Genomic DNA, 18,699 nt, shown 5'->3' with positions numbered 1-18,699 from the left:
ACGCTTTAGGTGATTACAGTCTACTTACGTCTTACATCGGGGTTCAGTCTGAAATAAACTGGAGGATCCCTGTGTACGGAGGATTGCGACCGTAGAAGGAAGGTTGCAATCGGAGATGCATATTAATGCAAATGAAGATTAGTGTGAACAAAAGCACTTAATCACCAAGTTAGTTTTATATTATAATTATATAGCACTAATTACCACCATTTGAAACGGTTTCTGTGTTATAGATGACATATGTTATCCGCCTCATGAGTAAGTTTCTTCTGTAATTAATAGTTTTCATGTGCTATATTTCTAAACAACTTTGTAAACAAAGTGTCTAAGACCCATTCTTAATCTTCATCGAAACTGTTCGTTTAAGTTTCTGCTTATCCTCGTCACGACTTTGAATAATTTTAAATATGACCGTTTAGTTTGCATTTATCATCTTCAATTTTTCGCGGAATATGTAGTACTGCATCTATTCCTTCTCAAAGTATCAAACATTCTTGTTGGTCCAGTTGTGTGCTCTTGCGCCTTTGACGCACTTAACATTTTTTTGTCTTCTGTTAAGGAATCTAAGCCAAGCCTAATTTCACAATCATTCACTTTCATTATTCATTCGTCTCCTTTAGCCTCAAGGACATAACAATGCGAAATTAAACTAAAATAATCAATCGTTACAAAAACATTAGTCGTTACGTTTTCGCTAAGATTTTCACAACAGGTTACTGAGTTCTGTACCAAAGTAATTTATTATTAATCAAAAGAAATATGATTTTGTGATTGCATGAGATTTTGTTTAGCGAGCCTTGCAGCAGCGAAGCTATATGATATGTATACCAACAAAGTAGATAAGAACCATATAAACTCCTTCCAGATATCAAACCTGGGTCTCCCAGGCCAAAGGAAGAAACACTATTTACTTAGACACGAGATTGATGACATTTCTGGAATGTTAAGATGCCAATTGCTGCTTGATTTGCCTACTGACCTTTCAATGCATTCACCTGCTAAATATATATATATATATATATATATATATATATATATAGTGGCGTATTTAGGGGGTGGCTATCGGGCTCGAGCCCCCCCGAAATAGATAAATTTATACATAATATATGTAATAACTGTATACCTGCGTAGACCCAGTATATTCAAGTATATATATACCTAGTCAGGAGAATGTGCATAGCCCCCCGAAACAATATCCTAAATACGCCACTGTATATATATGGTCATGTGGGCCCCCTTGTTGTATTTATGAATATACAATATATTGGCATAATTTGAATGCAATTTGTCTTAAAATCCTCATATATGCCTTCTGCATCTGAATGGACCCCCCCCCACCAAATTTACAGGAAATCAGCGCCCTTGCTAACATGTCCTAATTTTAAATTCTTAACAAACCAATATATCTTGCTAGTAAAATAGTTTAAATTGATCAAGCCCCTGGTATGATAAGCACAATATTTCATATCAAACCCCCCCCCCCAACCCAACACGAAATCCTGATTAAACGAACCAATATATGTTACCAGTAAAATAGTTTAGAATAATCGAACTCTGGTGTGATAACCACAGTATGTCATGTCTCGGACCCCCCCCCTATTACGAAATCCTGGCTACGTATATATATTCGTATTATTCTCACAACAAATTCGTAATAGCATTCTCAATAACCACAAAACTGTTCTCATATTGCTTTGTGCAAGCAAAATACAACATATTCTCAACCCACCGGGACGAGAGTAGTAATTCGGTTTAGAATGACAATGCGTTGATGACACTTTGCTTCTGATAGCACTCGCAGCTATGACTTAATTTCCTAGTCCTTAAAAGAAACTCAGGAAGTTATTTGGGAGCAAAATCAGACAACTAACTACAGCCTTAGAGTAACGAAAATACTGGCGAAAGCGCTATTAACAATGATATAGCAAAAAACTGCTTTGGGAAATACGTAATCTCTCAGGTCTTTCAGAGTTCATATTGTATACAATACGGTGAATTTCATAACAATGACACCGTAATTTTGTTCTTTGTTCCGTACTACTTAAGTTAGAGGAATACTAACTTCACTACTTCCACCATATTGCGGTAATAATTGAGTTTATTAGATGATACTCTTTCTTTTCAAATCAATAGACTTCACAGGTAAAATTTTCGAACTAGTGCCTGTATATTCTTAATCAGCTCCAAAAGTTAGTAGAAGGAAAGATTTTGTGCAGCTCGACGACATGAGGACGAAAGTCGCTAAATTTTCAGGAAAGAGGCATTACGTTACTGTCAAACACCAATGTATGAGGATCATATACAAGTAAGTTGAATAACCCAAATAAAAGTCATACGATAAAAACAGGGGCGTCATTTAGAGGGAGCAGGGAGGAGCAATTGCCCCCCTGAGTTTGAGGTTTATATGGGTTTTATCAATAGAATAGTAGAAAATCAGTGAAAAACGCGAAATTTTACTTATATCAAGGGGTCTTGCCCCCTCCAAGTAAAATCTGAAATGACGCTCCTGGATAAAAATAACAAAAAATGGAACTTTAATGTTTTATAAACCTGTTTAATTGCAGTTTTTATCATTGTATACATTACAATACTTACATGCACTTCATTATAATAGTTGGAGCCATAGCAAATGAAGCGCGCGGCTACGCCTTCGGCGCCCTGTAACTACCTTCGTATACACACTCCTTTCACTCAAGCTTCCTGCTGTGGAAATAGTCACTAACTTACGAAATAAATCTCCTCGTCCAAGGAAAACCATAAATGATAACTGTTAATATAATGAGAATTTTATGAAAATTAAGAGACAGTTCTACAAAAAGAAATACAGTTAGTTTGTTATGTGAAGCTCTGATAAATGTTTAAAAATACTTTTTGACCTGCACTTCACTTTTGATCACCTGTCAAAACTGCACAATGTACGATAATTTAGATATTGCTCTTCATTACAAAGACTGAACGCAAAGAAATGCGGTAACCTTGAAAGAAAATTGTTCGTTCAGAATCAAAACTAGCTAATTATGCCTTATTATCTCCCTGTGAATTAACATTCATAGCTGTAGCTGTAGATATTAATTATTTTATCTGTAGCTTGAATTTTAGTAAATATCCCATTAAAGTGCTTAATTTAAGCTCAAATAAGTGTAATACCGACTGTCCAATTATTGTACTAAGCAGGGTTGTAAACGCTCGCTTTCGAAACGAGCTTAGCTCAGAACAAACTCAGAGTGCAAAAACCGATTTAAGCTCAATCTCAAGGCTTTATAAGGAGCGCTCTCAACTTACGTTCAATTTTGGAGCTCTACTCCATGCTCAAATTATTTAACAACTAAAAATATTTAAAATGATGCAGATTGAGAACGGCCGGGTAATAATTGGGAATATTATTTCTTTGTAAAGTATTATATTTTACCCTAATAACATTGAAGTAACTCATTCGCACAAAAAGAAAATCTATTATAAACAGTAATAATAACCTCTATGTCTGCCACCATAGAAGTACAACTATACAAATATTATGTACCCTAACATTTCGTAAGTGCTTGTGTGGTTTAAAGTTATGTGAATTCGACGCCTTTACATTATGCCACCCGGTTCTTTATTTCTTTGCACCTCCCTGTGTGTTCTGAAAGATAAATAATAACTTATCCTTAGAAAAATAATAACTCTAGCATCATCCTTAGCGAAATTGCATTCTGGTAAAAAAATAAATATATTTAAAGCATCAAGAGAAATGTTTGCCCAAACATAAACACTATTTTGCAGCCATACTTCGTATTCTGGACAGTTTTTAATCTGTACGAAAAAATTCAATCTGTCTATATAATGCAAGTTTAAAGTACCATAATACATACTTTAAAATAGACAAATCTATATCAAGTTACTTGGCATCAATGAGGGTGAGTGGGGGTCAACGTTTTTATTTTTTATTTTTTAAATATTATCATGTACTTGGCAGCGTATATATATTAGAAATTGTATTCCCAGGCAATCTATAAGTGGTCGTTATTGTTGTTGATTACTCCGTACCAATAAGTGAATTTGCAGACGTTAGAATGACCTTGTGTGCCTTAGGAGTGCACCATTCGAAAACATTGCAACAAATATGATGTCCTTCAGCTGTTTCTCTTCTTTAATATTGCCTATTAGCATGAGAAGCCTAACTGAACACTAATAAGTGAAAATTATTCCCTAAACGTGGTTTCTGGTGGCCTTAAAATAGGCTATAATTATAAAATTATAAAATATACACCATAAAATTACACAAAAATTAAATACAAGAAAATTAATAATAAAATAAATAATAAGAATAAAATATTCTATCTGCAAAGGAGCTTCGATAAGTTTGGCACTGATTGGTGTAATATTTTTATTACTTGTGAAAAGGTGATGAAATTCAAAATCATAACTTCGAAATAGTAATAATTGTTGTTTCCTATCGTTCTCAGGTAATCCAGAATGGCTCCTGATGTAGACATTAGACTCGACTATGGTCGATAATGAAATTTCTCATCAAAATCGGTGATGGCTCAGTCAATTAAATTCAAAGTAAGATGCTTATCCAGAAAAAAAGATAGGTACTTCAAGGTAAGGTCGTTAGACTCCATCATGAGAGTGTCAAACCTTACACAGCCATAACGACCCAGCTGAAATCATGAAAATGGGATGGGAAATTGGCCTTCATCCCCCATATTCCGCAGTCACTGGTACTTTGGATTTCTTCCTGTCTGGGCGTTTGAAACGACACATGCAAGGAAAAAATCGATAACGACAAGAACCTAATTTCTTGTGTGAAACACTTGTCGAAAAGTTAGGGAGTTGAATTTTATCAAAGTGCATTCAAGGCATGAAAAGAGTATTGAAGGAGATGTGTCACAGCAGATGGAGATTATATTGAGTGACATGGTCTCGTAGCCAAGGAATTAAATAAAGTATATTTACCTAAAAGTTTACCATAATATTGCAACTATTGATAATATTATAACCTCTGTGCTTGAATGTTCCTTGTAATGCAATCACATGACAAAAAGAATGATAATACGATCATTACAAAAAGGGTGATGTTAATTTAACAGTAAAACGTTGATATGTGAAAACGACAATCTCAGATACATACCCAGGTGTTCCCTGATTTCTAAATTGTAATAAATAATATTCTGCGATAAATCTCATTGCACTTAATAACTGAGACCTCCCTTTAACATCTGTGAAAATGCACTCCAATACAAAGCTGTTAAAGGAAAATATTACGAAATCAGTTAAATTCACCAGGAGATAGGGATGTTCTTCCTGTGATACATTTGCAAACTGTAAAATGATCAATGTTTTTGAGTGACATTAAAATAATTCGTAAATATTAGGTTGGTGTAACTGAAAGTCCAATTTTACGACTGATGGGAAACCATCGTCGCTTTTGCAATCAATGGTCAAGCGTTCTATGTAACAAACTTCCTACATGTTCAGAGAACAGGCTGAAAATTGTTACAAAACTATTTACTGTTATGCAAAAACAAAGCAATTTAAATTTTAAAACTTTTATGTAATTGTTAATGCCTAGTACCTTCGTATTCCGTTTAGTGGCCTCGCCTCCTTTGTAGTTGAAAAAAGTATGAAGTGAGACAATAGATGCCCATAATTGTTTCTCAGTTGATTTTTAATCTGAGTAAAGATCGCCTGCATTGCAAGCTTCAAATTGCAATAAGGTATGTACGGCTCAACGTCTAACGTTTTATTTATGGAAAAATGGACTTTCTTCAAAAGACCAAAATGCCAACTTATAATGTTTCATGTCAACATTTCAAAAACTTCTTTAAATTAGACAAAATTGGAAGACTATAATGAAAAAATTTAAACACATTTTGAGAGATGAAACAAATTTGTAATGTTTTGAATAGAATAATTTTTATTCTAAGAACTTTTAACACAGGCTCAATTATACAACCGTACCCAAACAGTACATTGATATGTCGACTGGCAAATGTTTGTACATGGAATTTTAAGAAAAGTCGATATTTGATTGAGTTAAACTAATCTAATTTTGAAATAAGTGACACATTTTTCAACTTTTCACTTTTTCACCATTTTCCTCAAAAATAAGAAACAGAATCTTCCGATTGGAAACGAGCATTGTTTAAAAAGTTCTGCATGAGACTTCAATTTCTCATTCAGAGGCCTCATTGCCTATTAGAATGAAACTTCTTTATTATTTAAATCAATTGGCATTTTGTTTTGCTATTCTATTGGGTTTAAATAAAATATTTGCTATAATATTTTGAAAGTGATCAAATACATTGTTGAAGATATTTTTTAAATGAGAATATTGGAAGATTTCCAGACATAGTTTAAAAATTTGTCGCTGTTAGAAAAACATATTTTCATTAGAGATAGCATTAAAATTTCAGCAAAAGAAAAAATGGGACACGCAGAAATACGTAGGAAAAAACCATGGTTCGACCAGGAATGCATAAAACTAGCAGAGAAGAGAAAACGCAAAATTACGTTGGCTACAAAATCCGAATGAAATAACTACACAAAATTTCGCAGATATCAGGCGGGAAACTTCCAAAACTTTTCGAACAAAGAAACGCGATTTTCTGAAAGCTAAAATTAAGGAACTTGAAGACAATGGTAAAAATAAAAACATCCGGGACATGTATAAGGGAATCAACGAATTTAAGAAAGGCTATCAACCTCGTGCTTATATATTAAAGAAATCTGACGGTACAGTTCTCACTGACACGGATAGCATCTTAAATAGATGGAAAGATTTGTTTGACGATTTGCTTAACACGCAACCGAAAACTAGTGTGCGTGGAGAAAAGGAGATACACACCGCAGAACCGTATATTCCAGAACCCAACCGAGTAGAAGTAGAAACCGCTATAAAGAAATTAAAGAAACACAAATCTCCGGGTGTAGATGAAATTCCGGCTGAGTTAATTTTAGCTGGAGGCTAAAAATTGTGGAACAGGATAAACAAACTCATTCCCCTTATCTGCAACAAGGAAGAATTGCCACAAGAGTGGAAAGAATCAATCATTGTTCCAATTCACAAGAAAGGCGACAAACCTGACTAGTAATTATCGAGGCATCTCTCTTCTGTCAAGATCCTATAAAATTCTTTCAAATATTCTATTACCAAGACTGACCCCATACGCAGATGAAATTATTGGAGATTATCAAAGCGGATTTAGACGGAATCGATCAACTATCGACCAAATATTTACCATTCGTCAAATACTCGAAAAAAAGTGGGAATACAATACCCCGCTACATCAACTATTTATTGATTTTAGAAAGGCGTACGACTCGGTTAGGAGAGAAAGATTATACAACGTCCTTACAGAACTTGGAATACCGAGAAAGCTAATTAGATTAATTAAGATATGTTTAAATGAATCCCAAAGTGAAGTCCGGGTAGGAAAATTTTTTTCCACGAGCTTTCACGTCGAAAATGGCCTGAAACAAGGAGATGCGTTGACGCTATAAAGAAAATCAAAGATAGCAACCAGGGCCTAGAATTGAACGGTATTCACCAGGTTATAGCATATGCTGATGACGTAAATTTAATAGGTGATGATAGGAGAACAATAGAAAGAAATGCAGAGATGTTATTAAACGCTTGCAGGGACATGGGTTTAGAAGTAAATGCAGAGAAAACTAAATACATGGAAGTGCTTCGGGACCGGAATACAGCAAATTATGGATGCGTTAAAATATTAAATAATACGTTTGATAAAGTGATAGTTTCAAATACCTACGATCAATATTAACAGAGGAAAATCATATTCACGGAGAATTTAAATGTCGACTAAAAGCAGGGAATTCGTGTTACTATTCGGTTCAAAATCTCTTGTCGTCGCGAATTCTGTCGAGAAATTTGAAGCTTAAAATATGCAAAACGGTAATCATGCCTGTTGCTTTGTATGGCTGCGAAACATGGTCACTTACTCTGAGGGAAGAACATAGACTGAAAGTGTTTGAGAACAAGTTCCTGAGACGAATATTCGGACCCAAGAGGAACGGGAATGGGGAATGGCGGAAACTTCATAACGAGGAACTACATAATTTATATGGTTTACCCATCATTGTTAGGGTCGTCAAGTCTAGGAGGCTTTGGTGGTGTAGCTAGAATGGAAGAAAGTAGAAACGCTTTCAAAGTCTTGACAGGAAGACCAATTGGAAAACGAACATTAGGAAGACCTAGGCGCAGGTGGGAGGACAATACTAAGATGGATCTCGCAGAGATTGGAATACAAAGTAGAAGGATAGGGTTGCAGTAAAATTATGCACACAAAGTAGAAGGATGCAGTTAGCTAAGGATAGAAGTCAGTGGAGAGGTTTTGTGAACGCGGCATTGAACCTCCGGGTTCCATAGGCCATAGAGTTAGTTAGTTAGAAAAAAATATATTCTAACCAACCCTCTTTCCGTTGCGTAAAATTATGCACATATTACTTTTTGCTATCAATATTCTGCGTTGAAATTCTTATATTTCTGCGGATTGAAACTACCTGTTCAATCTTGAGCCTCAATGTACCACATTTTGCATATAGTTCCATGAATAAGAGTTAGTATACTTTCCATGGAATTTAACTTTGGTTTTTGAATATTTATGTGGTTATTGTAATAAGGCCTCAAAAGTTTAAAATCTCGTGAGTCAAACAATGTCTGGATAGGTTCCCCTATGGGGAGAAAAAATATTGCTATGTCTGCTAATAAATCGTTATTTACTGTAGTAAGTTAGTTACTTTTCCCTAGAGCTGAATCAAGCTTTCATACACAATGCATGTCCTGCCACAGATGTCAGTCAGACAGGAGGCGCTGTAGTGTTGATATAGTTTTCCAGAAGCCTTTTATCGTCGTGTTATAGCATAATCTACCCATAACTCAGTTTGTCACATCAAAACGTTATTACCTTCGTAGCCGTATTATATGTAGAATAAAATTTATAAATGTGTTTTGCAATCAACATATTTTTACTATTATTATTATTATTATTATTATTATTATTATTATTATTATTATTATTATTATTATTATTATTATTAACGGAAATTGATTCTTGTATTTATGAATAATTTATGACTTGAAATTAAAATTCATTGTGGCAGATATCGGCAATGAATTTATTCTTTGTACGAGTACATGGAGGTATTTTAATCCATAAGATAAACCATACCTATAGTATTAAACTAGTTGCTGGGGCCAAGACTAACGGATGTAGTACGCTAAAAGGAAAAATTATGATTAATTGAAAGCTCAAGTTGGTTATGTTTAATAAATGTTCTATTATCTATCCAGTTTCCCTAGAACTGCCAACAGCTATTGTATACACAAACCACTAGTTTTAATTTGTTAAATTGTCGGTGCATTCACAGCGCAGGTAACGACATTTGTTCGCGTCAAGACGGAAAGCAATAGTACATGTAGCGATCTTAATCTGTATCATTTTCCTCTTATTAGAAATTAGCGTGCCTCACAGACTGCAATGTTGCATTTTATTGTAAGAGCTACAGTATTCAAACCCTCAACATCATGCCTGCTTAATGCATACATCAGCTGATTCGTGGTGGGATCGATGACATTCCGCATCTTATTGTTCCTTCGACACTTTATCTTTCCGATTTTGATGTTGATCTAGTCTTACCATAAATACTGTGGCAAAGTTTGAGATTGATAATAGCTCCGCACGTACAAGCCTGTAACGTAAAGAGCGGTATCTTGAAGCGTGAGGCATTGCTGGATGAGCTAACGAAGTATAAATATGTTAATTGCAAGTTTTCAGGATGGAATGGGAAGAGTATGAAAACGTGTTGCCGTCATTGCGTTGCACAAGGAAGGCAAATCACCAAGAAACATTTTCAAAACCGCCAGAAGCTGCAAATTAATTTTAAAAAATTCAGTTGCCACACTATTCAGCGCTTTGTTGAGACTCAACTGTGAAAGATCGCCAGCGGCAAGGAAGGCCACGCACAATACGAACATCGGAAGTTTTGAAAGCATTGGTTACGCATGTCCGATGAAATCCAGTTAGGAAAAGTTCAGTAATGTCTCATCAGCTAAAGATATCGAAACTGTTTAGTTTAATGATAAAACGATTTTTAGTTCAATGACCCTGTTAATAATGCTGACCTACCTTTCTGCAATATTGTGATTGGTGTGATCTATGGAGCATTTGGTATGTGACATCAAGATTAATGTATTGAAAACAGGACCAATAAAAGCAAAACATCAAAATAGACGGAAGATACTGAAAATACAGCATTCGTGGTAGCAATTAGTGTTTCCCAGTAGATGTGTTTAAAAGCAATTCATATGTTTTTACATTTCTTCCATCGTGCGTTCGACAATCAAATGATCACTTATTTGAAAAGTGCTCTGCTCTTCTAGGTTATGATGCAAATTTCTCAACTCTCCTAGTTCAGTAGTTATCATTTAATGGGTTTTCTTTCTTCTGAAAACTATGACCATTTTAGATACCAATATGCTAAAAAGCATAGAGTCTAGCATTTGTGAACGTTTTCTCATCTATACGTCGATATTCTTCCAGATATTTCTGAATCAAGATTTTGACATGCTTCCACTTCACTTATACCCAATTTTATTTTCAGAGTTGAAATGAGACAATATGGTGTTGAAGGAAGGCTTTTGTGGCTGCTGTTCACTGAAGACTGGCACACTACTTATTGGGTGGTTAACATTGGTTGGTATTCTATTACTTTCATAGCAGTGATAAACAAATATTTTAACAAGCAAGCTGCACATTTGACTTTAAGTTATGAGGTGAAAAGAGATGGATATGATTAGTGCATACTATATAAATGTATACGATAATATAAGCAAAAATTAAATGTTATGACCTTATAGCGTAACTATAAATTAAACAGAAAAATCATCTGACTAATAACAAAGCACGACCATGAAAAATCTGAATGTACGATTTGTTTTTTTAGAAATATCATATATATTAAACATATATTAAAATACATAATTTTATCTAATGTGATGAAAGATAACGATTTTCATTCAATAATCTTCAAGCAGAGAGTAATTGTTAAAAACGCAGATGTCGTCTTCTATTAATCCTAGGAACACTAAGGTATTTTTCGATTACATGGAACACAAGCAGGGGGGTCTCTTAGGCCCATAACTTAAAGGTCAATATTTCCCACGGAAAATAATTTATCTTGTCTGATATGAACTTGGGATGTCTGAGACGTGAGTAACTATGACCTATTTATTTTATTACTCTGTGTAGAAAAACTATCAAACACATCAATAGCAACTTAGTACAGTGTAGTATGTGTACAAAGGCGGCTTCTAAAACCATTCTGGTGGTGGTACAGTAAACTGGGGCAGAATGGGGACGAGTGAGTTATACTTCAGTTTTCCAATTAAATTAGCATTAATCTTGTGTAATTCCATCCCAATTATCTTTGGACTGGTGAAATTCTTTCAAATTTTGTTTACACGAAAATATAGACAGTGTGAGAAACGTTCATTAGACACTATAGGGATGTCACCAGAGAAGCAGAGTTGCCAACCCAACAAAAGTTATATTTTCTCAAGCAGCAAAACGTCATGTTTTTGCACCTATGGAATGAACACGTAGAACGTAAGTAAACAAGCTACGACTTATCTGTCAGTGTTGTAAACTAACACCACTACAACATCATGCATATCACAAGAGAGTCATTGCAAGGCATAGTTCCTTTCCATCACTATTGAAACTTGATTCTCTCTCTTTATATATATATATAAGGGAAGGACAAAAATCTAAAAAGTTTGCAAAAGTGTGAAAATTACATTTAGTATGGTGTAGGGTCTCTTTTAAAGTCCAAAACAGCTTGGATCTGACGTGGAATAGACGTATACAGCTTCTGAATTGTGGCGTGTGGAGTTTTGTACCATTGTTCCTCAAAAACATGCTCCAGTTCATTAAGGGATGTTGGTGGAGGATAGTGAGGCCAAACACGTCTTACTAAATCAGACCACAATGGCTCAATGATGTTCATATCTGGTGATTGCGGGACCCGGGGGAGGTATCATAGCTCCTCGTCGTACTCCTCAAACCATGATTTCACCATTTTGGCAGCGAGACAGGGTGCCAAATCATCTTGGTAGATGCCATCATCATCAGGGAACAATATTTGGACCATGGGTTAACCTGGTCCCCCAAAATGGACTCATACGTCATAGCATTCATCATTCCATGCAGGGCTATGATGGGACCTGCAAATAAAAACTATATCACTGCCCATTCTGTAACAAAACCACATTCATGCTTTACAGTTGGGAGCAGATGGTCTGTCATAGGCCTGCGACGGTGTTGTCCATCCGTAAACACGACCGGTTGTTGGAAACAAGGTGAATTTCACACAGGGTGAATTGGGCCACATTACGTGTTTCGTCTGCTCATGAGTCCACGCCTTGTGGTCCTTGCACCACTGGATAAGCCTCTTCGCATTTACTGCTGTGACCAGGGGCTTGGCAATAGGTGCCCTGTCATGAATTTTCATTTTATGAAGTTCCCGTCGCACTGTTTGCAACGAAAACGGATTCTGTAGGCCGGAATTGAGTTCAGATGTAGTTATCATTGCAGTGGTCTTCTTTTTAGCTGCTAGAATCCGTTTTAATGCCCTCCGGTCCCTATCTGCCAGGATTGTCTTTCGACCACTATTGTGCTTTGCAGACGTCGTTTGCACATGAATTGTGTATGCTTTCGTGACATTGGACACAGTGCCATTCGATACACCCACAATGTTCGCCACTGTTGCCACTGAAGCTCCAACTAGACAGACACAAACAATCATGCGTCTTTGGAAGTCTGTCAGGTCGACCATTTTACCGTACCACTTTCACACCACGACACTCACAGGTGAACTGGTTACTGCTGATGGAAGAGGAAGGTTCACATGACACACTGAAAACAAAACACGGTCGGCAACCGCAAAACGTGTTGTGCAGTGGAGGGTTAACTTACGTGTCTTGTATTAAGTGTTTTTAGATTTTTGTCCGCCTCTGTATATATATATATATATATATATATATATATATATATATATATATATATATATATATATATATATATATATATATATATAGGGTAAGTCAAAAGTCCTTTGACACCTGCATAAGTTTGAAAATCGACGGGAAAATAAAAAGTGATGATGGGAACAGAGGTTTGATGAGGGGCCGCAACTTTTGGAGTGTATGTCATTCATGTCCGCCATCATGAAATCCTCCATTTTGGATTCAAGTCATTTTTTTAAGTGGGAAGGGGGTGTATGACACATCAAGTAACACTAGCTTGAGCTCAGAAATTTGGTGGTGTAATTTGTTTTTTTTTCTATCATGTACAGTTTAGAAGTTATTACTGTTCAAAGGTGGGAAATTACCTTGATACTGACCAAGTTCTCTCTTTGTTCCAGGTCATTTAAAATGGCTCTGACACGTGAACAGAAGATCGAAATCATCCTTATATCAGGGGAACGCAGCTACCGAACAATAGCAGCTGACTACAACAGACGGCACCCAGACAGAGAACCGGTATCGCACAGCACTGTGGCTCACGTGATCACCAATTTCCGGGAGACTGATTCTGTTCAAGATAGGGCACGTAGTGGACGACTAAAGACTGCCACCAATGAGGAAACTTCAACGGATGTTGTTGCGTCATTTGTGAAAAGTCCTAAACGAAGTACCCATCGTGTTTCCATAGCATGTGCAATAAGCCAATCCTCCGTTGTCCGGATATTGCATTCCAATCAATGGCATCCTTACAAGCTGCACATGCAACATAAACTGAATGAGGATGACCTGATCGCCGGTTGAAGTTCTGCATGTGGGCTACTGAACAACACGAACTGGATCCTGCGTTTACCAAGAGCATACTCTTCAGCGACGATGCGTATTTCACTTTGAACGGGGAGCTTAATCGATATAATTGTCAATACTGGTGTGACGCAAATCCGAACTGGGTTGACCGGAGTCGAGAACATAGTCCAACAAAGGTGATGGTGTGGTGTGGCATATGGGACACCCGCATCATTGGGCCATTTTTCATTTACAACACCTTAACTGCACCACAGTATCTTATGCTGCTGCAGAAGTTTGTGTTCCCTGCCACACTGAACGCTGACGACATTTTCCCACCTTATTTTCAGCACAATGGTGCCCCTCCACACTATGGACTTGGTGTCCGTGAATGGTTGGATGAACAACTGCCAGGGAAGTAAATTGGTCACCGTGGTCCCGTGGAGTGGCCGCCCAGATCCCCTGACTTAACACCACTTGATTTTTATCTATGGAAACATCTTGAGCAGATAGTGTATGCTGAGACAATCCCTGATTTGAGACACCTGGACGAAGGCATACAACAAGCCTGTGACAAAATTTCAGAAGACATTATCCTCCGTGTGCAGTTAGAGTGGTTGCGGCGACTACAGTTGTGCATTGCACGAGATGGACAACACGTAGAACATGTGTTGTAGCATTCGGTATGTATAAGTTTCCACCTTTCAACGTTAATAACGTCTAAACTGTACAAGATAGAAAAAACAAATTACACCACTAAATACCTGAGGTCAAGCTAGTGTTATATGATGTGTCATACACCCCCTTCCCATAAAAAGAAATTGACTTGAATCCAAAATGGCGGATTTCAGGATGGCGGCCATGAATGAAATACACTCCAAAAGTTGTGGCAACTCATCAAACCTCTGTTCCCATAATCACTTTTTACTTTCCCCGTCGATTTTCGAACTTGTGCAGGTGTTAAAAGACTTGTAGCAGGTTTGAAGGAATAAACTAATAGAAAATAAAAATTTAGCTGCCAAAAAATAATCAGAATATATATATATATACTATTTTTATAAAGTGCAGTTGGCAACACTGTACCAGAATAGTAACTCAGAGTGACCCTGCATGTTGTAATACCAAAATTGTTTCAAAGGAAAGTAAAATAAGTAGCCAAGACACTGGATTATAACAGCTAGTGTATGCGGTGAATAGCCCCTTAATACTACCAGGGGGTCTTCTGAGGCCCACAACACTTTCTTTATTTCTAAATAGAAAAAATGAAACACTAAAAACTAAGCAAGTACGTTTTTTAATTAATGGGGTCAAGCTTGACAATAATTTTTTTCAGATTATTTATGCAATTAGAAATGTTAGAAAATATAACAACAATAATTTGTGGGCTTCCGCCTTCCCCCCCCCCTTGGTGTTCCTAGGGTTAATCAGGAATGGCTCATAAAACTACGTCTAAAAGCTACCTTGAGACGCTATATTGGCAGTTTACCATCTAGGAGGCGAGTGTATGTAGGAGGATGCTTTTGTCTGTTATAACATTTCAAAACTATTTTCCCTGGTTTTAAATATATCTTAAGAAATAAAAGTATGGCGTAAGCAGAAGTACTATCTCTTCTATCTACTTGGGACGATTCATCCTATCCTATCTGTAGTTTTCAAATAGAATAATTATATGTAAATAAACAAAAAACGAACATATGTACCGCATTTCAACCAGGTAACTCCCAGCGTTAAGCGGGTTTCCATAACCGGACTCCTAACTATGAAAACGTTTACGATCACTCCAACCCAAATTATTTCATGAATTCAACCAGCTTTATATAAGATACCAGATTTAAAATTGAATATGATTTACTCGGAAAACACTTTTATACATTGCAAGAGTTGTAACGTCCAAATATTTACCGCAAACGCATAGTCCTATAGTGCAACTATGGAGCAGTAGTCTGTTTTACACAAAAGTAATAACAAAATCTGCTAAACCATATGAAACGGAGTGGTTTGGGTGAATAGTCTATCAGTCAAATGTTTCTCTGTTCAAAACTAGTAGGAAGTCTTTTTAAGTGGTTTCCTATTTTTATCCGGAGGCTGAGAACATTTCTTTGAGTAACTCTTTGACAGCTCATTTTCTTTGAAATTCGATTATTCGGTACATGCCACGCATTGCAAATCTACAATCAACAGCTAAAACAATGTCCACTATTCCTTTATAGTGGTCTGAATTGTAACGAAAAGCTATTTCAAATAGAATAATTATATGTAAATAAACAAAAAACGAACATATGTACCGCAAATCTACAATCAACAGCTAAAACAATGTCCACTATTCCTTTATAGTGGTCTGAATTGTAACGAAAAGCTATTTCAAATAGAATAATTATATGTAAATAAACAAAAAACGAACATATGTACCGCATTTCAACCAGGTAAGTCCCATCGTTAAGCGGGTTTCCATAACCGGACTCCTAACTATGAAAACGTTTACGATCACTCCAACCCAAATTATTTCATGAATTCAACCAGCTTTATATAAGATACCAGATTTAAAATTGAATATGATTTACTCGGAAAACACTTTTATACATTGCAAGAGTTGTAACGTCCAAATATTTACCGCAAACGCATAGTCCTATAGTGCAACTAACTCTTTGACACCTCATTTTCTTTGAAATTCGATTATTCGGTACATGCCACGCATTGCAAATCTACAATCAACAGCTAAAACAATGTCCACTATTCCTTTATAGTGGTCTGAATTGTAACGAAAAGCTATTTGCGAACATTGATGATTTCAGAAAATTATCGTTGGGGATATTCTGAATATAAGGACCGCTGAAACACTGGTACTCACATTGAGCACCGTCGAAGATATAGTCCGAAAGGCGAAAATTTCTTAGCTCAAGCGGGATTTTAAATTCTTCCTCACATCAGGGAGAATAAACAACAGGATTAATATCCAAAAATACATTGTTACCTTCCTTGCAAAGAAGCCTCCGCGATCACGAAGAATATAGGCTATATTTATGAATGACAACAGCGCTTTTCACACTTCCTGGCAAACACGAGACTGGCTAAGGAAACATCTGGAGCTAATTTGTTTAGAGTAGACCCCACTATCTACAGATTTGAATCCAATTGAACTTCTATGGGCCTATATGGTGTAAGAATGGGAAAAGAGACGTCAAGACAGAAAGCAACCTTTTCTTCATATTGCACGCGACTTGTATCTAGTATCCCTTCGAACTTTAAGAAGTTATTGACTTTGAAGGTAACCACAGGAAGTACCAGTATTATTTTCACCTAAACATTTACTTAACTTTCATTTATTTATAATACAGGGTGCGGGAAGTAAAACCGGCCCGTCGTAATATTCTGGTATATTGTGTTTTTGGCAACACTTAAATAATCTACCTTCCTACCAAGAGATGGCGTGTCGAGGTCGTTTCGACTTACGTGACCTGCAGCAGTCACGTGCAGCCGCAGCCAGTGAAACTTGTCGAAACCAGTTGAGAAAAATGCCTCGTTGTGTTAAGCCGGGTGAGTGTCAGTGTGTGATAATGCCGTATTCGATACCCGAGCGTGTTGCCATTGTTGAAGGGTTCATTCTCACTGGATCTTTCGTGAAAACAAAGAATTTGTTTCGGGAGAAATTTCCAGGACGTTCTGTGCCAGCAAAAAGCACCATTCAGGAATTGATTGAAAAATGGCGGCGTACAGGATCGGTTCAAAATGCTCCCAGGAACAGACGACCATCTGTCTGCACACCTGAATTAAAGATGCAGGTGGAGGAGATAATGACAAGAAGTCCTCGAAAGTCAACCAGGAGATTGAGTCAACAGGTTCATGCGAGTGAGAGAAGTTGCAGACGTGTTTTAAGGGGACTGAAGTTAAAACCGTACCGGATAAGTGTTGTGCAAGAACTGAAGGAGCCTGACCTGCAGAAGAGAGTGCATTTCTGTTCATGGCTGTTGAGCAATGTTGCCAGTGGTTTCTTGGATCCACTAATGCTTATCATGAGTGACGAGGCGTGCTTCCACCTGTCTGGGTACGTAAATTCCCAAAACAACCGGTATTGGTCGACAGAAAATCCACACGCAATCCACCAGGTACCCTTGCATGATGAGATTGGTGTTTGGGGTGCCATTTCCGCCACACGCGTTATTGGGCCCATATTCTTTGAGACGACAGTGAACAGTGACGTGTATATGGGAATCCTGGAGGAGTTTTATACACACTTGACCGAAAAGGAGCGTCAGTTATGTTATTTTCAGCAGGACGGTGCAACATGCCACACATCAGCTGCATCATTGTCCCTTGTGCATGAGATGTTTACACCAGAGAGGACAATCAGCAATGGCTTGTGGGACTGTTAAAGGGAAGAGTATAAGAAACAAATCCACACACAATTGAAGAATTTAAGACCAGGATCCAGGATGTCACCAATAGCATTACAACACAAGAACTGACAAGGGTATATATGAATCTCCTCAATCGTGCTCACTTGTGTGTTGAAGTGGGCGGAGGACACTTTCAGCACCTGCTGTGAAGGTGAGTAGTCATATTCAATACATTACATTTCATTTATGTGTTGTAGTTAATCATATTCAATACATTACATTTCATTTTATGTGTTCACTTTACGGGCCTTATTTACGTGCCGCACCCTGTATATTTCAAAAAGAAGTTATTTCTTCTTCATTTTTTCTTTTGTTTGTTTACTTATTAGTTCGTTTAAACTTAAGGAATGAGAAGTATGTCTTCGAATAGAATTTGTGAATTTACTTTGAACGCTTTTAAGAACACATTTTATTCCCTTTTCTTTCTCGTATATCACGCACAATATTAATTTCATTTCAGCTTATTAATGATTTTATTTCACATCCCGGCTA

At 36.7% G+C, this 18,699-nt stretch overlaps 1 protein-coding gene across 1 annotated transcript in view; it reads left to right on the top strand.

The window, feature by feature from the left end:
• Positions 1–18,699, top strand: part of LOC145681626 (uncharacterized) — a 133,913-nt gene that overhangs the window by 6,679 nt on the left and 108,535 nt on the right. The window contains exon 2 of the mRNA XM_081753240.1: positions 10,609–10,700. Within this exon, the coding sequence (XP_081609366.1) occupies positions 10,626–10,700 (75 nt within the window). The 5' untranslated portion in view covers positions 10,609–10,625. The remainder of the gene's footprint in view (positions 1–10,608; positions 10,701–18,699) is intronic.

This window comes from Thermobia domestica, chromosome 3 (genome assembly GCF_964235325.1).
Source record: "Thermobia domestica chromosome 3, izTheDome1.hap1.1, whole genome shotgun sequence".
Taxonomy (NCBI): domain Eukaryota; kingdom Metazoa; phylum Arthropoda; class Insecta; order Zygentoma; family Lepismatidae; genus Thermobia; species Thermobia domestica.
Note: the sequence above shows the minus strand (reverse complement) of the source record. Positions and strands in the feature narration are given on the sequence as shown.